The sequence below is a fragment of the Apus apus genome, chromosome 3 (assembly GCF_020740795.1).
Source record: "Apus apus isolate bApuApu2 chromosome 3, bApuApu2.pri.cur, whole genome shotgun sequence".
Lineage (NCBI taxonomy): Eukaryota > Metazoa > Chordata > Aves > Apodiformes > Apodidae > Apus > Apus apus.
This window is the reverse complement of record NC_067284.1, coordinates 44,842,514-44,868,300: the sequence shown is the minus strand read 5'-3', so window position 1 is coordinate 44,868,300 and position 25,787 is coordinate 44,842,514. Positions and strand designations below refer to the sequence as shown.

The 25,787-nt window shown below is 42.4% G+C and overlaps 1 protein-coding gene across 4 annotated transcripts in view; it reads left to right on the top strand.

The window, feature by feature from the left end:
- The window catches only part of RTN4 (reticulon 4), a 45,477-nt gene extending 19,758 nt beyond the window's left edge, over positions 1-25,719 (top strand). For 2 of the 4 annotated variants that reach the window (XM_051616065.1, XM_051616066.1), the window contains 6 exons: positions 13,016-13,223; positions 15,895-16,033; positions 21,930-21,999; positions 22,649-22,695; positions 23,884-23,942; positions 24,625-25,719. In XM_051616065.1, coding sequence (XP_051472025.1) covers positions 13,016-13,223; positions 15,895-16,033; positions 21,930-21,999; positions 22,649-22,695; positions 23,884-23,942; positions 24,625-24,667 — 566 coding nt within the window. In that variant the 3' untranslated portion in view covers positions 24,668-25,719. Of the gene's footprint in view, positions 1-5,631; positions 5,822-9,267; positions 9,361-13,015; positions 13,224-15,894; positions 16,034-21,929; positions 22,000-22,648; positions 22,696-23,883; positions 23,943-24,624 lie in introns of those variants that run through there. The other 2 variants (XM_051616067.1, XM_051616068.1) reach the window with 2 other exon arrangements.
- The last annotated feature ends 68 nt before the right edge of the window (positions 25,720-25,787 follow it).

Genomic DNA, 25,787 nt, shown 5'->3' with positions numbered 1-25,787 from the left:
AGACTAGAGGAGTGCTTTGCCCTTTGCTGTCATGGCACTCTTCTGCTATTTAAGTCCTGCATGAGACACATTCCCACTAAAACCAGCTACTTCAGAGAGTATAATGACTCTGTTCTAAATGGAAAACTGAATGTTGGTTTGACTCATCAGTACTATCCTTACCCAGTAGCTACAGTCTACAGTTCTTAAAATGCTACTTTTCTCATATTGTCTCCTGTATCAAATGTATTTTGGAAGGGAATAACAGGTGTATGTTGAGGAAAATATCAGGGTGTTGGTACAATTGAAATAGGGTTTGTAAAAATGAGGCAGAGGATGCAGTTTTTATCAGCTTTGCATGATAGTTGCCATTTGTCCTGTCCCACCTCTTCTACTCATAAAGCTAAGCAGAAAGGAGTGTTTCCCAATTCCCTTGTGATGAAATTTCAGTGATACCTGTGTATCACACTGTTCTGTGAGGACTTGGCTCCTTGTGCTCAGGCTTCCAGCATACAGTACTGTCTAGAGAACAGCTGCTGTGTGTCTACTACTTTATGTCAACAGGCTAATTATTTAGTGATCAGGAAAAAAAAAAAGAAACATTATACGTGGTATGCTAGCTTACTTCTTAGTTCTTTTAACCAGAAAGCCTTTGCAGAGGTCTCTTCTATCATTGCATGATGTGGCAGCCTGGGGGTGGCAAATCACTGCCTTTGGAAGAAAGAATCTTACTTTGGGTCTGACAAGGACACAGCTGCTCCTGTTCATGTGAAACTGCTGGAGAAGCTGTGCGTAAAACCATTTGCCATAGCAGGAGAAGTGATAGTTGAATGGTGTCTTCATTCTCCCATCTAGTGGCACAGTGCTGGGACAAGGCACATGTCTGTCCAGCACTGATGTTTGTGGAGGGGTAGGAGATGGGCTGGGCACAGGCTGGGCTGGGTGTGTGGGGAACTGGGAATTGTCTGCAGTCTTTCTGTTGGTGAAAACTCAAAAACATGGTCCACTTTTTCTAGGATTTTTTTTTGTCCCCTCACAATCTGCTGTTTACTTTTTCGCTCACTTCTGCTGTACGTAGAATACAGAATCTGGACTTCTGAGACCTGCCTGAAGAGTCTGATGACAAGCCATGAACAAAATCAGATGTTTGCTTTTAATACCTCACTGCTTGAGCACAATTTTAAAGTAGCTTCAAAGAACTAACACACTTGTCTGTTATACTCTCAGAAAGGAAAGGTAATTCATCACAAGGCCAAAAGGTGGATCTGTGCATGTGTTTGGCCTTCTGAGTCTACCTTTATTGTGTGAGTGTTTTTGTCTTCCCATCAGTGGAACTGAAATAGATTTGACTGTGACTTAAGACTTCTGGAAATTGGTTGATGTGATTGTATGAGTGATGCTTGTTGGAATGTTAATCTGAACTGCCTTACTGGTGCGCTTAAGGTTCTTGAACGCTTACTTAACAGTGCTATTTTTTGAAAGCTAACCTAAATGCCAACATATCTATATGTACCTAAAAGTGTCACTTCCAACAGTCCCAGAAGACTGCAGACTGCAAGGCAGCTAACAGAAACTCTTTAACACAGTTACAGATTTTTATTTTTTTTTAAAGCTCCACCACTCCCATAAAGCTGTGAACAGCCTCAGGGGTAGGACATGGTTTGTGACATGCTATCAGACTTACAGGGACCTTGTACTCCATAGCTGCACAAATTCAAAAACAAAACAAAACCAAAAAACAACAAACCAACTAAACTCAGAACTGTAGTTAAATAAAAAGAACCCCCCTCTGCATAGAAGAAGTTCCTATTGATAACAATTTCAATAGCAAATACCCCCTGCAACACCAGTGCTTCCTACTGTCTTGGATACAGTGGTAGTTTTTTTCTTCCCTTCTATGTACCAGGACGTGCTGTATTTAGCCTCCTAGCAGGAACTCCTGCTGCTTCACTCTCATGCTCACCAGACTCAAAATATATTTTCCTGATCTCCGTAAAAATACTGCATATTCAGATGTTTCCTCATGGTTCAGATGCTGCTGACCTGTGCCGCCAGTGTTGCAGCTCCAGCTCCTGCCAGGGCTTGTGCTGGGGACTGCGTGAACATCAGGACAGCGCAGCAGGGATCTGGGGAGTCATAATTTGAAGGGTGTTCCCAGAAGCGGGCTTTGATGCCATCTAGTGTCTGAATGAGCTGTAGCCCCAGCACACTGCCTGTCAGAGGATTGCAGTCCAGGTTCTGAGAAACTCTTGAGCTCTTTAAAGGAGTTTAATAGAGTTGAAAACTTCAAATATACTTATTATGTGTCTTACCCCTTCTCTTTTACAGACTTCCTTCACTGATAGCCCCTTACTTATTTTTGGATGGAGATTATTTTCAAAGTTAGGCTGGAAAACCGTGCTTTCCATAAAATTTTTTCTGATCTGTGGAGTGTGGAAGATTTTATATTCTTGAACTACACAATCAAAGTGTATTGTAGAACTTCTCCTCCATATCTGAACCTCTGACCGTGACAAAAAGTTGTGTACCAAAATATAACCACATTGGCAGCTTAAATCTCTCTATATATTCCCACTGAACATTACAGTAACATTGGAAAATGGCATTGAGATCTTCACTATAAAGGCAGGCACTTTCACAGGACAGCCTTGTTTCATGGTGGTTTTGAACATCAGACTCTGTAGACATTAATTTCAGATTAAGTCTTGTAGATTTACAGATTTCTTCTTTTCAAATATCCCATAGGGCACTCAGGAACTGAATTATAGAAATGTAACAAATTACTAATACATTAAATTTCCCAGATTTTCTTGAAGGGGCAAATTCAAAAGGGGGAATGTGCTTTGAAAGGGTGGCTGAGTGATGGTATTGATGAAGCTTTTCTTTTTATTCCCAAATCATAAAAGCAAATCAGGTCATTACAGTTAAGTGAAGCTTAAAAGAAGTCAGAAATGCTGCTGTACACCAGCACTGTGGTAATTTGGTTAATTTCTGTTAATTTCCATATTGGTAGTTAGTTAAATAGAGCTGTTTGGCAGATGGGAAGGATTTGATTTGCTTTGTTACTTTTCACTGGGGGAAAAATAACTTTAGAATGCCTCTGGAGTTCATTTCAGGAGCAGTTTATTTGTAAAATATAATTTGACACAAAATTTAGTTTTTATTTCATCTGATTGTATTCTTACATTCTCTGGCTGCTCAGGTCATCTTTTATGCTACCAGGTAAATAATAATAAATAGCGGCTTCTGTTTCAGGGTGGAGAATTTGGGGATTAGGGGGAGAAACAAGGGAAAAAAATCCAAAACCTTGAGTGAAATTTTTTGTGAAGGAAAGACAAATCTGTTGTGTTTCATGAGAAGCAAAGGCTGGTACAGCCAAGGACACTAACAGCATGCAGCCTTTGGGCCATTACTTGCAGAATTACAGAGAAAACGGAGCATTTGTAGTAAGTTACCAGCCTCCCCAGAAGCACAGATAGATGGCCAGCATTGAATGAGGTGTCAGGCGAGAGCAGCATTGGGTAGTCATCCAGAATGCTCTCCTCTGGAAAGTCAGGAATGCTCTTCAGAGCAAACGTGCTGCTGTCAGTCCATGTGCTCAGGGTGATTTAATGTCTGGTGAGTAGGAGTGCAGCCCCTTGGAAGGTAGGTGCATTCAGCAGAAGAACATATTTAGAATTGATTGCATCTGTTTTAGTTGTCTGGGTGACTTGGTAATACCATCTTGTGACTAGCCTGTTGGATAGTTATTGTTTAAATGTTGGTGTGGAGACAGGTCTGCCGTGTCCCTGATGAAGCTGTAAAGCTTACACAAGTTTGACAGTGCTGGTACTTAGTTTATATCTAGAATAGGGTTACACAGGTGTCTCTTGCCTGAAATACAAGATGTGAGTGCAGAGGGATAGAGATTTCATTTTAGGTGTCATGTGCACAGGGTGGCAAGAGTGAGCATTGAGTATGCAAGGAGGAGAATCCTTGAGGGCAGGGAGGAGCTCCTGTGGAGAGGGTTGGTGGCTCATTTGAGATGGGAGGACAGGGCTATGTGTTTGTCCATGTTCTGGCTGCTGCTGGTGTGCTGTGGCTGCATGTGTGGCTACTGCAAAATGTCTGTTTAGGAATGTGTTGCATAAATGTACTAAATGAAGCACATGTGAAGATGAAGAGGCTTTAAACTGTTTTTTTAGGTATTTGACAATTAGTACAAAGAACTTTCTGAGAGTTTAGTTTTTTTAAACTAATTTAATGACAATGCAGTCATCCAAACAAATGTGGGGGGACAATCAGATTTTGGTGGTTTCCGGTTAATCTTAAGAATTTCAGCTGAAGGACTGAAGCAGTTTTTCAGATGTTTTGTACTTTATTTTTTTTTAATGGAATACAACTTTTCAGATGTTCTTGTGCTGTAATGCTTGAATATATGCTTTCCATTTCCATTTTTCCCTCCTGTGGTACATGTTTTGATTTTCCTGCTGAAACTGTGTGAATGAAATGCACATCTTTGTATAAGCTAAAAATACATAATGGCTTTGCTGTCAAAGGAGGCCTTAAATTTTATGTAGCCATTGAAGCAATGAACGGGGCTTTCAGGTAACTTTATGGTAATTTTTCTCCACGTGAATTTGTCTGTTTTAATGAAGAATACAGCTGACTATTTAAGGACTGGGTAAGAATCGCCATCCCAGCCAGTCTGCAATATTTTTGTGGAAGTGTGCAAATGTCCTTTCCTAGTCCTTTGAAAAATGGTGCATCTAATCTTTAAAAGGTTTTGAAGCAATGGTGGGGAGTTTCTAGCATTTTATTGTCAGCCCCGGTTACTGAGAAGAGACTCTAGACTAGAAGGGTAGTCGTGATGTTGTTTTTTTCAGCAGGGATGGAGCACAGAATGAGAAAATAGTTCTCAAAGCTCTTTTTTTTTCCTCTCTCCTTCCAGATCTGTGGTTTCTAATGTATGCTCTTCTCTTGTTGTACAATATTGCCTGTATGTTACTTCCTATATGTTAGTAGTGTCAGCGTTCCCGTGCTTGTTCTTATTTGAAGGAAGGGAGCATTGAATTGTCAGGTCTGCAGCTGGCAAGACAGGGTGCTGATGTAGAATTTAAAAAATAAAAATAAAAGGTGTTTGGTTGTAGAAATTAGGTAGGGGGCGAGAGAACTGTTCTTCGCAAACCTGAGCTAAGATGATTAAACATGGCTGAGCAGTCCATAGGGACTAAAGATACCAGTAAAAAGCCTTCCTTGCGGTGTTCCTCAGGAGCCGTGTGCCGCCGGCACAGAAAGGGTCCTCTTGTGTTTTCCTTCAGGCTGTTTGAAGGGAGAGATGCTGTACAAAGCTGCCTCTGTTGGTCTTCTAGACAGTCGGACATTTGTTGAAAACAGAAAAAAAGAAACGCAGAAAGAAGAGGGGAAGGCGTATCCAGGAGGTTTATTTAACCATTGTTGGAGAAGCCATCTGCTCCGAGCCCGCCTGGTGACACTTCCAGCCGTGCGGGGGGCTCTGCGGGGGGCGCCGGGCGCGCTGCTGCCCCGCCGGGGCTGCCTGCGGGGGGAGCCGGCCCCGCCTCGGCACGCAGCCCGGGCTGCAGGGTGCGGGGCGGCCTGGGGGCGGCGGGGAGCCTTGCGTCAGCGCTGAGCACACCCCGCCCGTCATCTGACCGGCTCCTGCAGCACCAGTGCAGCAGCGGCGGCTGCAGAGGCGGCGGGGAGCCCATGGTCCCCACCCTGCGCCGGTGGGCAGCGCTTCTCCTGCAGCGGGCCTCCTGCTATGCATAACTGATCCTCGCAGCGGGAGGGGAGAGCCTTTGTGGAGAGATGGACAGTCAGCCGAGCAGCTGGAAGGATAAGGGTATTTATTCCTTCACCTGTTTTGTGGGGTTTTCCTTTTTTTTTTTTTTTAAGATGCTGCGGGTTGTTTCTAGCGAATGGTGTCCGTAGCATGTATTTAGCTAAGAAATGCGGCTGTGTGAGATCTGTTTCTGTGCTGCATGCAAAATGGTAAAAGATGTAGGCTTAAAGCGGGTAAGTAAGAGCCGTGCAGAAGGATAAATTATTTATGTAGGTGAAATAGCTGGTGTGACGCTGCAGATCTTTTTCAGTCATACAGAGCATGTTAAGGAACAGCGTGTTTCTGTATGCACCGCACAAATGCCAGCATAGGCTGAATTTGGTTGATGTTCCTTTGAAATTCCTAGATTATTAATAATTTAATAATGCTAACCATTAACTCGAAATAGCGTAGCGTTTGCAGTTCATGTAGATTAATACTTTTATGAGGGGAGATTGCATGCAGACTACAGCAGGGGGGTGGTGGTGGTGGAGGGTTTCTTTTCGGCGTAGCGTGCTTGGAGTCTATCCTTAAACATGTCTGCTTTGTATTTTTCATAATTCTGTTGGATTCTAGGTAAACCTGTGTCTGATTTTTCAGCAATTTACAGCCATGATATCAAATTGTTTTAGGTAAATAAGTAGCTAACCTTAAATTACTGTGGTTCTGACCTTTGTTCCTGTAAGCACCAATGGGAGATTGCCAGTGTAAATCTCTGTGGATCATTATATTAGTGTTCAGTGTGTAAGAGTTTAAGCCTTATTTGAATATGTAATCTTCAAACTTTATCAACCATACACGCTTAAAAAAAATTTAATCATCTTTGGGTACTTGAATATCTTCCTGAAGGGCCCTTGGTACTTGTAAAGTTTTCCTCTTTTTTAATAATTATTTTTCAAAATCTGTGGGGTTTTTTTTCCCCTGGGACAAAATTACCAGCTGTCTAGAATCCATAGAATGCTCTGTCAGGACCGAAATACATAGCAAAACAGCCTTGCAGGGGAAAAAAAACTTTGCTATAGCAAAACAAGTTTCAAGTTCTAATCTTTCATTAAAGAGATGAAAAATATCAGGGAAAAAATATTCTGCTGTAGTATGTTCTGGGTATGTAACTAGTTTGGATGCTCAGCACTCCATACTTCAGGCCTGAAATTCTCGAGGTTGGGGAAAAGGAAAAATTAAAAAAAAAAAAAAGGATGAGGTCAGGAAAAAAGTAAAAATTGAAAGATGAGTGACCTCTGGGTATTCAGGCCCGATTTTAAGGTTTTCATTTGCAACCTGATGAGAAGGGTTGGTGGTGGTCTGCCCCTCACCGCAACTGTGAGCAGACCTTGCAGAGCCTGGAATTTCAGGCCTTGAGAATAATGGAACCTTTTTTGAATTACAAGTAATGAATTGCCAATCATGAATGTTCCTGTATGGCACAGGGGGGTACTCTGGGGAGAAGACACTACCCAGTGGAAGCCATGCTGTTACAGCTGCAGGGAGGACAATAATGTGGGGTTTGTGTAGTTGGCTTCTGTGTGTGATGGAGCTGGCCTGAAAGGAACAAAGCAAACCTGAACCCATCCTACGGACTTTGTGCTGGTATAACTGCTTCAAGCAGTGTTTTAAATTCCTCTTCCCTACTCTTTGTTTTTATAGTGTGGCATCCCCTCAGGTGGAGGAAGCTGGTTTAGTGCCTGTTTCTCCCTCCAAGGAAGAAGTCCTGACTGCCTTGAGGTTTTAATTATAATTTGACTGGTAGAGATAGAGTATAAAAAAAACGGGAAGCAGAAGAAGAAGGTAGTTTTCTGAGGAAGCAGAAGAGGCTGGTTCCTCTCTGTATGCAACTGTTCTTGAAGCCTGGTGTAGTGTTTTCTGATAGCATTTGTTGGTAACAAGTTGCAGACTCCTTGTTTCTTAATGTTCTTCCTCTGTTAGGTTGGGCTCCAGTGGCATGGAAAATGATGGGTAAAGTTCAGGGACTGTTGACACTATTCATCTTGCCCCAAAATAAATATAGAAGCAAATATTGCAACATGCTTCTTTCCACGCTAAAAAAAATAACCTGAAAAAAATGAAATTATCAAATCTAAAATTTTTCATTAAAGGGCTGAAAAATATTAGGAAGAGAGATTCTGCAGTGTTTAGGAATATGTTCTTGATATGTAACTAGTTTAAATGTTCAGCCCTCCATATGCCAGGCCTGAAATTCTTGGTTGGGAAAGAAAAAAAAAAAGGGGGGGTGAGGTCAGAAGAGCCAAAAGTGTAGTTTATAGTTAGACTTTCCAACCAAAGCACTGATTTCTGGTTAATATAATCCTAACTTAGTTTTGGTCTGCATGTTTCTTGTGCTGCAGCCTTAGTAGTTGAGGAACCATAGTGAAAGTGGTACAGCTCGTGGTATTCATCACCACAGGTATTGATCATCTAGATAAGTAGGTTGAAATAGGCTTAACCCTGGGGGATGGCATGACTTTTATTTTTAGCAATTTTAAAGACAGGCCCCCAGGGAGTAAAGTGTATACAATTATTTATTTTTTTAATTACTTCATTGAATTGTCAGATTTTAATGGCCAAATAATGCTAATGGTAGGATGAACACCACAGCTATACTCCCAGGCTATCCCAGGATTATCTTCTCTTTTTGTTAACGTGCTGAAAACCTATCATCTGGATTCTGGTTCAGCTGAGTTAAATAGTGGAAGAGGTTGCACAGGCTTGTGTAGCCCTTGAGCGTTTTAAATTTTTATTGTGAGCAATCAGGGCTTTGGAATGGTTTTCCCAGTTCCTACACTGTGCACACATGCAAGGCTATATGATGAAGTAGCAGTGAAAGAAAGTACTTATAAATACTTGTTATCCAATATTTGCATTTTGGGGGGGGGGGGCAATCTGTTAGTGTCTGGCTTTGTTTTCTTTCTAGCACGTTTGCTGTGAAGTCTGTATTGCATTTTCTTGCTCGGGGTGGTGGGGCAGATGTGCCAAGTGTGTGTGCTGCAGACTTGTTTTCTGGCCTTTGGGATCCAGCTAGACAGGCCTGTCAGTCCCACTGGTTGTGCCATCCCTCCGGTGTCTGTTCCTGGGAGAGGAAGGGCTCGGTTGGGTCAGGCCAGCTCCGCATGCTTGGCACCGGGTGCAGCCCTGCGGTAACCACCCCGTCGGACCAGCCTGTGGTTTGTTCCGCTGCTCCTGACTTGCAAGGAGGCAGCCGAGGGCCCAGCACATCAGAGCAGGGCGAAAGGAGGCTTGGGGTTCTGGTTTGTGGGCTGTGATTTTAAGCAGTCCTTCTGGTGTGGGAAGTCTTGGAGACGTCAGACCCCAGTCTCGTAACGGTGCCTGTGCTTGGCAGACTTTGACCCCTGGATGGGCTGGTGGCTCCTTCGGGGGGCTGGTCCTACCCGCAGCTGGGGGTGCGGGGGGCCCGGACGGCTGCGCGCGCGCGGGGCGGGGCGGGATTCCCCGCCTCCCCGGCGCGCTGGCGCGTCGGCGCGTGCCGCCCCGCGCCCGGCAGGAAGTGCGGGGGGGGGGGCCCGGAGCGGGCGGCGTGCGGGCGCGCAAGATGGACGCCAGGATGGGTCAGTCCCCGCTTTCGTGGCGTGGGGTTTGTTTTTTTTTTCCCCTTCCCCGGCTGCCGCGGGGTGGGAGTTAAACGCTTCCGGTAGCTCCCCAGGGTTGCGATTGCTCTTTCTGCAAAAGAAACAACCAACAAACCAAACCAAAACAACGACCAGGGGGTTGCTTGGTGCAGGGTTTTGTCGTGTTTCTTTTCAAAAAGAGCGTGATCAGCTTGTGTGTGTTAAACCGCTTGTTGGTTTTTTTTGTGGTTTGTTTTTTTTTTTTGTGGGGGTGTGTGTGTTTTCATCGTCGTAAAAACCCCGAGGTGTTCAGTTTTGGGTTGAGTTTCCGTGGAAGTGGGAAACGGCTGGTACGGCAGCGCTTGCTTTCAAAGCGAGATGTGAGGGGATGAGTTGTGCATGTAAGGCACAGATGCTGGCAGCGCTATTTTTAGACGCAGCAAGTGACAGTTCATGCTTACCAAATGTAGGCAGCTGTTCCTGCTTTAGGGGAGGCCTGGAACACGGGCGTGCGGTGCGGGAGGTGATCGCTCGCGTGGTGTAAAATCCAGCCGGAGACGGTTTCCGCGAGGAAAGATGCTGCTCGGCGGGGCTGTTCCTGAGAAGAATTGGCTGGGGTTTTTGTTGTCCTGTTCTGTTTCTTTTTTTTTTTTTTTTATCTGCTGGGAATACCTTGTATGTAAATTAAAGCCAGAAAGCTGCTTCTAGTAAAGCATTTTAATCCTTTACTTCAGAAAGAAGGGCAGATACCTGCTCCTGGTCAGTTGAAGAATACAAATCAATTTCATCGTGTGCTCTCTTGGGCTAAAAACTCCAAATCGGTGACCTCTAGCACTGAGTTTTCCTTTGAGGAATATACAGTGAAACCAGATACGGTGTCGCTAGGCTGCTGCTGAATTGGTAGTTCTTCAAATGGGGTGTGGAAAAGTGCTTCATGTGCAGATTAACTCTGGCCTGGGAGGTCCTAGCTGGGGGGTTTTCTTGTTGATTGCTGGGAACAAAAGACTCGAAGGTGGGTCCCTAGAGTCCATTTCCCATTTGTGGTATGCTTCAATTCCAGAAATTCGCTGCTGTTTTTCGTATTTTGGAAACTGTCATGCGGATGAATTACTGCCTTTACGTTTCTTACAGGGTTTGGGTGTAATGCCTTACTGCTTGCAAGAGGTTACTTCCTATGAGGCAGTAAACCCACCATCAGTGGAGAGGCTTTAAAACTGTGCTACAGAGGAGGGAGTATCTGATTTGCAGAACTAATCCTGCCTGCAAGGGGAGAGGAGTAGGGCTCATACTTAGTGTGTCACTTGATACAGGAGCAGCACCCAAATTTCAATGATGGATGCTCGGGTTGCAGCATTTAAAAATAAGTAGTTTCCGTATTTGAAGCAAATACTCAAAAACAAATCAGCCTTTTTCCAAAGATTTCTTGCATGATTTAGAAGCACAAAATCCACTAACCTTTCTTGCTAAGACTGGTTTTGTAAATCTCGCCCAGCTGTCAGGGGTGGTTGCAGCCCTGTTTAGGTTTACAGTTTTACAGTGATTTTTAGGTCAAGCTCACAGTTTTGTTTCTAAGTTCCTTTTACATGCTGAAGTTGCTAACGTAAGTTGTACTGATAGAGACACTAATGTACACTTTTGTGTTTAGAAGCAAAGCCAAAGGAACCAAATAAAATGTTGTTAAATTTAGGGATTATAGCCCATACAAAAAGAATTCTGTGATTAATTTTTTTGTTTGTTTGATTTTTACATATAGGAAAGAAAAGTTGTTTTTGCTTAGAGCTTAATTTGTCTGGCAGGGAAAAGAGAAGTGCAGCTTTGTAACATGAAGAGACCCAGTGGAATAACAGGTCACTGGGGTGCACGATAGTTTGGGCTGCAATATGACGAGGACTTCAGATGGGTGCTGTTCTGAGAGCAGGAGTGTCGCCTCCTTCAGCTGGCTGCTCTATCTCTCACTCCACATGTTTGCGGAGTCACATGGTGAACCACATCCAGAATCTGATCTGGCTTAGTTTTTATTTTATTTCTTGGTACAATAGTTGTCAGCAGCATACAGAAAAACAGGCTGCACGGCCATCCAGAGCTAGGGAGTGGGATTGAGTGGTGGAGGAGTGAGGCTGCTTCTTTCCACAGCAGTTGTGGTTTGTCACAAATTTAAGACATTAATGCAACTGCAGCCTGCTTCTGTCTGTAGAGCTGCAGGAAGTTTCTACTGAAACATTAATTAAATATTGGGATAAAATATTTTGCATTTTGAAAATGGCAGCTTTAAGTTTCTGACCAGGGTTCTCATCTTTCAGCACCTACTGCACAGTAGCCTTTCCTTGCGGAATAATTAGGAAAGGACTTTAGCTTCTGAAACACTGTGAAATGGTACCATTGTCCCAGTGGCATTTTCATATTGTACCTACAAAGGGATTTTGCAGACTTTGCCCTGTGGAGGCTTTCGAATATTTAATGTTGGTGCATTACCTGTTTTTCAGCCTGTAAGAAAAAATAGTGAAAATGTTTGTTTAGTTTCCTTTTACAGACATTCAGAGAAAGAATCTGTTCTGAATTGTGATATGCTATTTTACAGTTAACTTCAGTGAGGCTTAGGGTAAGAGAGGATTGGTAAGCTTATGTTCTAGTAATTTTTCAGTAATTTGTCTTGAGTTCTGTATCTAATAACTCTTCCATTGTTGCTATTAACAAGCGGTTTTGATGCAGAAGAGGAATTTGTTCTTGTGAAAACTAATCACCTGTGGAAGCAGAAATTGTGAAGAATGAGTTCTATAGCGTGTCTCTTTATGAAGTATAAAACTAGACTAGATGCTCCTGCCTGGGTCTCTACTCTGCAACGGAGATGTTTGCAGATGTCATGAGTTTGAGTAAGGTGATGAACAGCACCTCAGAACAAACAAGTTTGCAGTGGATGTCCTAAGCCATTACCTGTGACTTGTGCAAGGGTGTAGTTTACACAGTGATCCTAAAAATGGCATACTACTGTGTTCACTCAAGGGGGTTGCTTAAGGAAAAAATAAACTTGGTTTACAAAGGATGTATTTTGCGTTGTAGCCCAGGAGATTTAGCCTGGATTGAAATTTCAGTGGGATTATTCCCTCTTGGTGGCTTGGCCTTCACCCATAACCAACATCATAAACTCCCATGGGAATGTCTTCAGTCAAAAGGAAACAAACTGTTGATGGGTCTTGAGCAGTGCCTTTGCTTGTACCAGACTTGCAAAGATACAAAAGGTTTAAAGATCTGATAGTGTCTCGTCATTTATCCTCACAATCAGAATCAATCTCTTCAGTCAGTGACCTCCACAAAAATAAAATGAAATTAAGCACAAACCACTGTGGTTCTGGTGCAGAACAGAGCACGGTAATTGGAGAGATTAATTCTGACATTGCTTAAAGGCAGGATTGTCCTTAAATTTTAGCAATTAGATTTGAGGTAATCCTAATAACCATAATCTCAATAATCTGAAGTTCAGTGCAGAATCAGTGCTAAAATAACCTATTTCTAGTTGTCATTTCTGCTCTGGTTTGGCAATGAGATCACGAGTTCTGTTCTTTATGACACTCAGCAGTCGAGTGAATCGTATTTTACTGTTTTCATATGGACGCAAAAGGTTATCTTGCTCTAATTTCTCCACTCTTTTAAATTTTAGTTGTTGACCTCCTTTACTGGCGAGACATTAAGAAGACAGGAGTGGTGTTTGGTGCCAGCTTGTTCCTGCTGCTTTCATTAACAGTGTTCAGCATCGTGAGCGTGGTAGCTTACATCGCCTTGGCCCTGCTTTCCGTGACCATCAGCTTTAGGATATACAAGGGAGTTATCCAGGCAATCCAAAAGTCTGATGAAGGCCACCCATTTAGGTGAGATTTTTCTTTTTAAATTACAAAGTGTATTGCTTTGGGGCACAGCAGTATTGGTGCTGTTAGAGGCAGGAGGTGACGTACGCTGTAATGTGTTGCATAAGAATATAAATGGTTTCTGGGGTGAAAAATCTGCCTACACAGCGATAAAGGAAATGAAGTGAGCACGTGGTACAGGGGATTTTCCTGGGAATGCTAGAGTATCCTAAATTACATTAAAAAAAAATAATTATATACTTCAATCTAATGGAATAATACGTATATTTTAGAATGGTTTGATCTTCAGGATGTGAATCAGTGGCAAATTATGTACAAAATTTAAAGGGTACCCCGGAGATGCAGCACTTTCAGTGCTTTCAGCAAAAGAATCAGAGTAAATGTATCAGAGGATTCTTTAATATATTTGGAACTTTTTTTTTTAAGGGTACTCTTAATTGGTGTTTTATTATGTAGCAGTGTAGCTGTGTTCTCTCCACGTGCAAGGACGCACTGTCATCAGCAGCACTCAGGCTCATTGCAGTTTGTCCAGATCAGAAATCCAGAAGTTTGGGCTCTGAATTGTAAGGCTTGAGGAGTTGAATCACAGAGTTAATTGAGGTCCTCAAAGAAGCCCTCCAAGGTATTTGGCAGAGGTGTGTGCACTCCCTGCATTGTGGGAATGTGGTATGCATCCTTGCCTGTGTGGAGGTGCCCATTATTGCAAAGCTGCATCTTAAGAGAAATAAAAACTTATTACTGTGTTAGAGTAATTAGTGAGAGTGCACATTTCCTGTTCTCATACCAGCCACGTCCCACACCTCTCAGGCTTGATTCTCTCCTTTTATTAAATAAATCAATGAAGTGGTTCAATCTCAATTTCCCTTTCAGAAACTCCTGCTTCCCATCTTATTTACACCTCTCTTAATAATTTTGTGGTGTTTCCAATTATTCTCATTCTTCTTCCATCCTCCGTAAGTCAAAAGAAAATGTTTCCTTGGGTTCTCCTGCATTCCTCCTTGACTATGAGTAGTGGCTCATTTACCCAGAAGAAGGCAATCTGTGCCTAACCCAGCTGTGGGGCAAAACTGTGGAAAAAAGGGAGTATTTGCTTTCAAGCTTAAAACTGATTTAAAAAAATACATCTGAACAATTGGCACCAACATTCAGGATAGCAGTATGAAGTATATCACTTTTGTGAACTTAGTTTATTGTTTGGATTTTGCTTTTTTTTAACCATCAAGGCTTTGTATGGCCCTCCTTGTTCACCCTCATTAGAGTGAATAATTCCCAGTTGAAATCCTGTTCTGTCTACCCAGCAGTGCTCTTCAGCATCCAGATAGCATTCCCAGGTTTACCATTTAAGTTCTGAGAATACTGATACTTGTAAGAAGCTTCCAGACATTCTTGTCCAACATACATGGTTACTTACTTTTTATCAGTGTAACTTTAACTACAAGAAGGCTGTTTTTTAATCTGAATTTAGCATGACAATGAAGAGCAATGAAATCAATTTAATTTTTGATCCAGGTACCAAATATCTTGTCTGATGAGTTGAGAAGGGTGTGCAGATTCAAGCCAAGTGATACAGTGGATAGCAGAAGGTGGCCTTGAAATGGCCGCCCTCTGCAGTTACTCTTTGAAGCGTTTTCATTTGTACTGGACTTGCCACAAGGCCACGTTTAACTTTGCCTTAAATGACATAGATAGGAGCCTCCACTGTGTCAGTTTTATTTTTAAAAAGTAAAAAATACTCTAAAGCAGAATGCCTCCAAACAAAAGTTAAGTTTAATGACTGTAGTAACTAAGATTAGTGCCTTGTTACAGATGTGCTGCATTGCTTCTTCTCCCTTCAACGTGCCAATTAGATAAATAAATTATTCTCTATTTTAAAGAGTGTGAATTGCCATGGGCACTGCAAGTACAGATAAAAGTTGCTGTGTAGAGGAAACTACATGTAACCGGATAGGAGCTTATATCTTTCTGCTGAAAGAACTACTGTCAGTAACTGTATGAAATTTTTTTAGGAAATAGAAAACTTGCTCATTTTACTGTGCCTTAGTGTGTTTGTTACAGCATAGTGGCCCCTTCAGAAGTCCCTTCTAGCAGTGTGAATGGATATGTTGTGTTTGTAGGATTATTTTGTTTGAAAAATGTAGGAATCTCATAGAATATTAGGCTGCCTAATAAAATAGCAAAACCAGAGAACAACACACATCGTTAGACTGTCTCTCATTTTTTTAAAATCCATATTGGCCTTATTAGTGTAATAAGTTACAAAATATGCTGAGGAGTAGGAAGAGACTTTATAGACTAAGCAGCATGTGCTAGTGGTGCTGGGCACTCCTTGGGCCACCCACTAGCCCTGTCTGCTCACACATTATGTTAGTTGGGGCACATTTTTTGCCTAGTCCTCTTAAGACTGTGTGTGACTTAGTAAATGCACTAGCACAGTATAGCAGTGAGAGAGGAACTATGTTTTTATTCTAAAGTTGTGGAGTGTTTTTTTAAGATTAACTTTTACCTTCTAAGAATAACTTAGCATAGTTCTGCTCTGTCCTTTTAGTATCCCTCATACAATGAGGTTTTTCTCTTTATAACATAAAAAGACTATGTTAATACTGTATGTATAAGAGGTTTGTACTGTTTGGCAGCACTTCTACAGTAAAGTTTCATAAGCATTTCTTTCTTGCAGGGCTTACTTGGAGTCTGATGTAGCTGTGTCTGAAGAACTTATTCAGAAATACAGTAATGTTGTGCTTGGTCATGTTAATGGCACAGTCAAAGAGCTGAGACGTCTCTTCCTAGTGGATGACTTAGTTGATTCTCTGAAGGTAAGTTTACTTCAGCTGGAGGTACTGCAGCCTTGTGTAAATAGCTTCCTTGCTGACCTGGCTTAGCAGAACCTGCTAGTCCTTGTAAACATGAATGAACAACGGCATCTTTGGCTCAGTAGAAGTAAATAATGAGGTTTAGTTTGCTTGTTGGAAGTAAAATGCCTTTTTTTTTACCCCCAGAAATATAGCTTTTTACAGTATACTAAAAATGAATGGAAAACTGAAATAAGCTCTGGTTGCATATGCAGTTCAGTTGTTACACGTTCTTGCTGGTGCTTAATAGCAGAAATGTTTTAAGCAAACAAGACACTGGGCATTCAGAATTTGTCACTAACATACATCTCTCCCTCTTGAAAGATGCTGTGGTTTGGGCTAGACTAGCACAGTCTGGTTTGGTTTTGTTTTTCTGCTTGTTTCTGTACTGAGGCTAGCAAGGGGGGGAGGGGGGGCTAGTGTCCAGTTACTCTCCTTAAACAGCAGGAGTTCTATGTCCACTTTTTTGCTGGAAGAGTGGGGACCAAGTGATGCCTGTGTTTTACCAGGAAGGTGGAGACTTGTTTCAGTCTCTGGACTTGGGTGTGAATAGTTGCTTCTTTTAGTGATGCAAATAACTGAAATGGATTTTGCAAGTTATTCTACCTCAAGTGTGCTGTACTGTCTTAACAGATACCTCGAATATGTCCAAGAAGTATTTAATGGGGCTGATTGAAGGTGGCAGAGTAAAACTGTCAGTGAAGAATTAATAATTAAAAAAATTAAAGAAATAAAGAATTGGCTGAAAACCCTTCAGTTTTGTTCTGTAAGAATTCCCTCCTTTCATGCTAATCGTGTTCTTTCATTTTTCAAACAACTGTTTCCTTTACTGAGTACAACTTGCTGTCCATTTCTCTTTCAGTTTGCTTAATCTTCTTGAAAATAAAGTTGCATTTATCCTCCAGTAAATCCCTTCCTTAGTGCTTTGTAAAGCCCTTCGAGTTGTTGGGGGAAGGGGTTTCTAGTGAAACCTGGAGAACAAAAGGAAGGCTGTAAAAGTCTTTGTTGTATTAGTGCAGTAGAAATCAGAGGCAAATCTCAGGATAATACCCAGAGCTTCTGGATCCAGTTTCCCATTATACTCCAACTTAAACAGATTTTGTGCTGTAGAGTTGCCCTTGATGCTGTGCAAGTCTCTTGCATTAAAGGAAAGATTATAAGGCTGTTGGGTCGTTACCTGGGGTCTGCTGCCTGTGGTAGAGGCTCATTTTCTCAGAAGAGAAAGAGGAGAGGGGATATTTGCCTGGGGTTTTGTGTAATCATCTTAATGCTCCTAAAGGGTTGTGCAGTGAAAGTACTTTTATGAGGTGACTGAACTTTCTGGTCATTTTTCTGGACATGATTTGATACTGCTGCAAAAATTTTATGGCAGAATAACTTAAATAAGGCTGTTATGGTCTGTGCCTTGCCAGTGTTTCCACTCAGGGATTAGATTTTGATGGCTAAATCCTCACCACTGCCTGTCCATCTGGTCTGCAAGAAGCTGTGTCTCACCTTCATGCTGAAGTGACTGAATACTTGGGATTCATCTCTGCAGCATCTCGAGGCCGCAGCCTAGACCAAACGAATTACTGTTATGCAGCTGGAATTACATTTTGATAACTTAAACTTGGTGTGCGAGGGAGGAAAGGAACATTTTCTTTGTTTACTGTGGGTTTCTAAGGGGATTGAAATTAACTTTTCTTTGAACTTCAATGAACTTTGCCTAAGTTGTGTTTAGTTCTTATCAAACAGTATCACAGAAAAACTTGCAGTCACAAGGTCACTTGTATTTCTTTAATAATTAAGCCCTTTGTAATATGTTCCTCCATCTGAATTACAAGAATTTCCACGCCATTTGTTTAGAGATCACAATCCCTTGCAGTAAAGGAAGAGGAAGGAGTGAACAGCCAGCTGCTGTTTCAGTTAACACTGCTTTAAAAATAAGGCCTTTTAGAGGAGTTATGTTAGAAGTAGAATTAATTCCAGTCCAAGTGTCTTCAAGGGACTCTAATCACTTAAAATACTATGGTGATAGGAAAGACTATGGGAAAGACATGTTTATTCAGCTGAACTAATTTGTTTCCCCTCTCCTTTTCTGACATCTAAAACGTTTTATGTAGGTTAATTAGTCTAATTTATGGTAGTTGGGAGCAACCCTCATATGAAACCAGTGAATGTCAGGACAATTCACCAGCACAAGTTAACTGATCTCTGAAGAGTCCGTGCTTGAGGAGAACATTAAGGTTCTGCGGTGTTATGTAATGTAACAGCCCTGGTTTAAAAAAAATAAAAATAACTTGGCTTGTGTAGTTTAAACATCTTGACTATAGGAAACAGCACGTTTGTGTATAATTAAAGTTTCAGAGCTTTGATGTACATAACGTCTGCAGGTCAGTTTATTGTGTGTAATAATTCTGGCTGTAAAGTCTGTCTTGCTGAGGTTTCTTTTTTTTTTTTAAATTAAATGATGCTTCAGTCAGGGAAGTCTTAAAAAGGACTCTGAATATTTATGCAGGACAAGACCAAGTTCCTCACAGTTCTTGAGGAGCAGTTCCACAGGAACCTTTGCCAGAGTCCCAGGAGAAAAAAACTGCCCTTTGTCTTGACACGCAGCAATGGAGCGCGTCACCCCCAGCTGCACAGCGGTGGCCGCTCTGCTGGGACACGGTTGCTTTCACTTGGTCTTTGCTCAGCTGATGTTTTGAGAAAGGGAGCTCTGTGCTGTGTTTGAGCTGGTTTATAGTCAAGAAGCTGATGGATGGGCATTTTTGGATTTGCCATTAAATTGCAGTATGCTTTGGTTACTGGAGAGTCATTTAATCATTGGAATGAGGTAGGCAAAAACTCACTTCAGTCCATCAGATATACCGAGTTTTTTGCTGCTTTGTATGTTGTAATGTTCAGGCTGAGTTAGAGCTGTGCACTTTGCTTCTCTCCTGTCCTCAGTGTGTGGAGTATTACCTTTGTAGGCCAGTGCTGGGCTGCATTCTGCATTCATTTTTTTGTCTTAGAGAGCTGTAAGTGTTTAGAGAGGTACGCCTTTTGCATTTTGAGTTTGTCTCATTTCTAAAGAAAAAAAATAAATAGACCCCAATACAAAATAAATACCAATGCGGGATTGAGATAAACTCCCCTTAATGCCACGAGTCTTCTTCTGTCAGAAGTATATGAAGGAGTTCTGGGAGGGGGGTTCTGAGGTTTTTGCTGAACGTAACTTGCTTTGGCAGCCCCAGTTTTTGTGATGGCTGTCCCTTACTGACATGGCAGAGAGTGAGGTGCTCTTGCTGGGCTCTGTGGTTCCTGAGAGGGAGGGAGACCTCCCGGTATGAATACATGAAGTGGATAAAAACTGCACGTGCAACACAGTTTGTCATTAGATCCTGGATAAAAACTGAGCATGCAACACAGTTTGTCATTAGACCCTGATGTTCCTCTGGATGGACTTTGGGAGAAGCAATGCCTGTGTCAGCCTGTTAACTCCTGGATTTTGATCTTCCTTGGGCCATAAATTCAATGCTCAGTAAGTGGGATTGGATAGTTCTGGTAGTTGTTGGACTTTGGGATTGATTGCTCTCTGTTAGCCTTCTGCCTACATAAACTCACATTTTCTGACTTTGTCATGGTCTGCAGCAATATTACTGAATGTCCACCTGACCCAGGGTGGTGCTGCTTAGCTTGGGGAGTGGTGTTCATGCAGAGGAGATCTTGGATAGGTGTCACGGTGCTGTGCTGTGTGTGCTTGAATGCCCAGCCTGCGAGAGAGTTGTTCTGAATGGTGGCAAACCCAGGGGCTTCTCGCTGTAGTACAAGTGTTGACTTTCCTCCCTGTTCTGGGGAGGGGGGTGTGCTGGGTGCACAGACTTGCTTTGAAAGGAAAGTATTTGCTCTGTTAAAATGTCTTGTGCAAAGAGGCTGGCAGCCAGCTCTCACCCTGGCACTGCGGAGAGCAGAACTGGGCCAAGGTTTGAATGAATCATGAGGGAGTTTAGAGAAATCTGCTTTATTTTTCTTGATCAACCTGCCAAAATCCTTCAGTGGGAATGCAGTCGATGGTAACATTGCAGCCTTGTCTGAGGTTCAGTTTGTGCCTCTGGTGCTGCTTGCATCACATCTAGAAAGGACTGACAGATAAAGAACTGCATCATTGGCAGTTCATCCTACTGCATTTTGAGTGGGATCAGCTCTGAATGAAGCTCTTGAGGTAAACTCCATGTCATTAACTGGGTCATGCAATTAAACTTGCATTGACTGTCATCCCCATTTCTTACTGTTGGCTGTTGATTTTGTTCAGTTTGCATATTTTCATCTTAAGATAAGCAAAAAAAAGATACGTTTGGATATAGAACTTCTGAGTAACCACGCTGCAGGCTAGATCCTTACCCACACCCACAGTCCTCCGACATGTTTTTTTTTATTTCCAGTGCTTTGTACCAATTTTTTCCTCCTGTGTATCTCCTGCTTATCAGAGTGCTTCACCTTGGGCTGTTGACTGTGCCCAGATCTGCTCTCCCTGGTGCCAGCAGCAGCCTCCCCACCATGTCTGTCAAGCTTGTCAGTGTTTCACAGTGTCTTGCACAAAAAACAACCCATTGATTAAAGGGCTGGGGGAGTCTTGTCTGTGTGCTCTGCACAATGCAGGGTTAATTCAGTGCTTAACAAGAAATAAGCACCAGTAAATCCACTATATCTTGACACCCAGATCCTGGCTTCTGCTCAGTCCCTTATGGGCTGTGCAACACTAGAAGAAATGGGTTGATTTTCCTTGGGGAGGAATCCTACACAGAAATAGACCTGGCAGCCTTCAGCCCCCTCCTGGCCCAGCATAGGTCAGAGGTGTGTTTGGGACACTCTCCACCTGGCAGAAAGCTGAGGGGCTTGAACTTGTGCAAATCTTTGTACAGAGCTAGTGGAGCAGAGGAGAGCCTGTGCAAGGGCAGTCAGCAGGGTGGCAGTGAGGGAGGAACAGTGCCTGGGTACGAGTTAGGGGCTGGGATACCCAGCCAGAAATTACAGCAGTGGGAGGGTGTAGGTGTCTGTCCACAGAAGGATGTCTTTGCCTTTTGAATTTGTCTTTGACTTAGAGCCAGCCTTCATTTTGGTTGGAATTAGGTGATCTTTAAGGTCCCTTCCAACCCAAACCACTCTATGATTGTATGGTGCTGTTGACTCCTCTCTTCCCTGAATTTTTTAGCATCCAAAGCTCCTGTGTTGTTTTTTTTTTTAAGGGAGAAAAGTCAATCAAGCCAGCCTTGCCGTGTTGCTTTCCAGACAGGTTTTTTTCCCCTGCTGTGGCAGGCATCTCTACCTGGTCTGGTCGGCAGTTCATTGAGGCCTTTGCTGAGCTGAGCTGCGATAGTTGGGTGCCGCCGTTGGTGCTGCAGCCCTGGAGTGGCCGTGCTCCTGTGTTGGCTGCTGAGCTGCCATGCCAGGAGATGCCCTGCCTGCTTCTTCCTGGCTCTGCCACCCAGTGCTGTGTCAGATGCCAGCCCTTTAACCTCTCCCGTGCCTGTCTTGTTCCATGTCTCTGAAGGGTGGGAGGTAGGAACCGCGTTTGCCTGTCACTACAGAACGTGGGGCTGGAAGTGCTGTATAAATCAGAGGTCATTGAGCAGCCACCGGGCACTGACAGCCTGTGGTCACTGCTGACTTGGGCTGGATTCAGCCCCATGACCTACAGGCAAGAGGCCACATATCCATTACTAAATCCTTCAGCCATCTTGTCACTCATCTGTAATTACATAAGACATACAAAGGTGAAAGTGGAGTTTGGGGCATTTTAATTTCATTTGTGTGTTTAGAGAAGTTCTCTCTCTGCTCTAACTAGTGTGTTCTGGTAAGACAGACTGTGTGCTGACATGGTGGTTTTTTTCCTTTTCAGTTTGCAGTGTTGATGTGGGTGTTCACTTACGTTGGTGCCTTGTTTAATGGTCTGACATTACTGATTCTGGGTAAGTGCTTTAAATAGTGTGAAATACCTGGCATACAAAATAACCCTGGAAAAGCACTGAACTCTGCTCAATACTGTGAGGCTATTCCTGTGTTCTCGAGAGTGTAGCAAGATGTTACAGTTGTGTGTCCTTTTTCTAGGACATTGATAACACTGCAGAACAGATAATTTTCAGTTGTGCTGTTGAATTCCTTGAGATTGCTGCTTTAACAGACATTGTATCATTTTAAAAGCCTGTTTTGTTGTGCTTGTCCCTGTCAGGGTTAGCCTTACTCCAATGTCATTGCTGTACAAAACTGGCTCTGGCCCTGTCCCACTGCAGGTAGTCTTGTTTCTGGTATCCCGGAGCGGGCTGGCTGTCAGAAACCAGCTGAGGCTGGCAGAAGCCTGAGCATCCTTTTTGAAGAATTTGCATAACCCACAGTGAAAAAGTGAACTGTGACCAGACTAACTGTTAATGAGACCTGGAGAACAGCCCATCTTCTCCTTAATAGGGATTATTTAAATTACTGGCCAACGATCATTACACGTGGCTGAGTTATTTCTTTTTCTTGTACCTTTTTAAAAGGATTGTCAAGGTGTAGAAACTAGTCTTTGGTTTACCTGAACACCATCCCTTTTGTCAACACCTTTCATGTGTTCTTTTCCAGCTTTGATTTCGCTTTTCAGTGTTCCTGTTATTTATGAGAGACATCAGGTGAGTCTTTAATACGATTTGTTAAATGCTTTATAAAATTAGCTCCAGTGAAGCAAAACCGCAAGCAAATAAAACCAAAATTCATTTCAGTCTTCTAAAATCTTTAAAGCCTGTAGTAGATAGGACTTCAACCAGGAGTCAGTGCCAGGGCCAAGAGGAGCAAGTTCACTTGGAAGCTGAGGCTGTGTGTGCTTTTCCCTATTCCTCTTTGCTGGAAGTCTAGGGCAGTTTCCCCAGCACACAGTTCCCAAAAAGGCCTGATTTACCTGGGAGCCTTCTGTCCTGGTCCAGATTTGGTGAGGACTAAAGCAGCAGTAGGCACAGTGCATTAATTCTGATATAAGTACTTCTAAAACAATTTCTGAAGAAACCACTTTGGAGCTGACATTAAGGATCTGTGTCCTGAAGCCTTGCGGAATTTGTAGCCCTGGCAAAAGCAGGAGGTGGGAGACACTAAGCATAGTCCAGTAACGTGAAAGAAGGAGGTAAGAAGGAGCAAAAACAAAACACATATGGTGAAATTATAGTAGAGTCTAGAGGACTGTCTTCAGCAGGTCATAGCACAGGAGGGGGAAGCCAGATCTGGCTTAGCAGTCCCTTCTCTTCTTTCAAAAACAGCGCTTCTCATGGCGGCCAGCGAGGGACTTGGGAAGGGGGAAGGAAAGGCGTGGAGCAGATGGCGGAGCCTCTGAGGCTGCTTTCTGAGCTCCTAGGACAGAACACAGTGCTCTGCAGCGAAAGGAAATCCTGTAGCCCTGAGGAATGATGGACAATTCATGTGGCTTAACCCGGGCATCTCAATCCGCTTGAGGAGCTGCAGGCTGCTCTCGGAAGGCATAAGCTGTTTAACAGCCCAGCCCACCTAAGCTGCTTTCCTCTTGCCTGGAGGAGACAGGGGAGCTGAGGGCCCTGGTGGTGCACCCTCACATTGGGGTCGCCTTGAGAAGAAGCAGGGGAAAATACAGGGGAAGATGCAGAAGCCTGGAATGAATTTATTTGGGTACTTACCCATGGTTCCTGGAGGCAAACACTTGCATGGGCTGTGGCTGAAGCTGTAGGAGGTCCCGCACCAAACTGGGAAATTGTCTTTGTGGGGCACACATCTTGGTGCACTGGCGCTCTGCCTTGGGGCAGCAAAGCCACTCTTGGTCAGGGCAGCTCTGTAACATCTGTCATCTTCCCTTTCAGGCCCAAATTGACCATTATTTGGGACTTGTGAACAAGAATGTCACAGATGCGATGGCCAAGTGAGTGGGATTTTTTTTTTTTGTTCTTGTTGATTTTGCTTTTTAAATAATGTTTATAGTTCTTGGTATGGGCTACTCCTGTATGTAACACATGCATTACATGCACTAGTCCTGTTGGGGAAGGTCCTTTGTTTTAAGTTTGGAATGGTTATGAAATCAGCTCCTTTCTGGCTGAAGCTGTTGCTCTATTATATTGTAGGCATATGTATTTTAGGGACATGGTTTAGTGGGGGACTCAGCAGTGCTGGGTCAACAGTTGGACTTGATATGCATTGAAGTCTTTTCCAACCCAAACAATTCTATGATTATTATGTGTATGATATTATAGTAATGATATTCTGTTACCTTATTATATATATTGTGTATCATGTCAAATTATACTACAGCTTTATTGTATGTATATTATAGCTATGTCTGTATTATAATCTGTTACATGTGTATCATTGTGTACTATGTTATTTCTAACAGAAATCTATATGTGAAACCTGAGGCCCCAGTTGCAGTTGGGGGGGGGGGGGGGGTGAATGAAGAGGAATTTAGCAGTTTTGTCTGTTTCTGAATGTAGTAGCTTTGACTTGTCCTGACAATTATCTTTACATGTTGCTGTTCTTAAGACTCTTTAACCTATTTCTTTGTTCCTTACTCAAATGCTGTTCTTTTTGCTCTCCTCTTCCTCTTGCAGGATCCAAGCAAAGATCCCTGGGTTGAAGCGCAAAACTGAGTAAAAAGCCTGAAGCAACTGATTGATAGGAAGTTCATCTTTTAAGGGGGAAAAAAAATACTCATTTGGATTTACATGGGGAGGGTCAGGGAATAGCAAAACCCTTGACATTGCAGTGCAATTTCACAGATCTTTATTTTTCAGCAACGCAGTGTTTGAGGAAAAATAACTGTTTTGACTGCCATGTGTTTCATCATCTTAAGTATTGTAAGCTGCTATGTATGGATCTAAAACTAATCATCTTTCTTTATCCTGTGTGCAGCACTGGCTAATAAAAAAGATTTGAGAAAGCTGTACATTTTGCTTCACCAGAGGTAGTCCCTGCTGCGTTCCAGAAGAGGTGTAGTGCAGGTGGAGTGGAGGAGAACACTTCCCAGTTTGTGCACTGTGTATGGTCTGTGTAGATTGATGCAGATTTTCTAAAATGAGATGTTTTAGAAGAATATACCATTTTAGCAAGTTTTGAAAAATCTTGCCTTTTTGGTATGAGTATAGCTGTATTGTGATTTTATTGTTTTATCAATTGCCAATATATATATATATGTGTTTCACAAAGCTTAGATCTTTCAGCTGCTCCACAGTGCTTCATACTTCAGAGAATTGACTGAATTCTGGACTAGCTCCATAGCACAAAAGCTTGAAAAACTAAACTGTCTCTGTAAACACTAGCATCTCTTTAAAAAAAAAACAACACCACAACAAACAAAAGAGAAAAGAACAAAGGAACGTTCATGTATATTAAAAGAAAATTACAGCATACATTTTGTTGCACAAACATACAGTAGCTGATTTTGAGCAAATAATTCTACAGTCTCTCAAACTCTGATAATCTGTGGACCGAATATCTAATGCTGCAAATGTTGTTTGGAAACTTAAACATTGTTATGCGAGGAATGATGAATGAAAATTTATACACTTGCAGTTTAAGCTGTATTGAACTAAGTCTGTGGAATGCATTGTGAAATGTAAAGAAACCCAACAAAATACCAACAAAAAAGAAAAAAAAAAGAACAAACAAAACCCCAAGTATCAATAAAGCTTATAGACATAAAATAATATCGCTATTTTGCTTTCTTGAGGCAAGTTTAATATATTTGTGTTTATTTTAAGTTTCTTGTGATTAA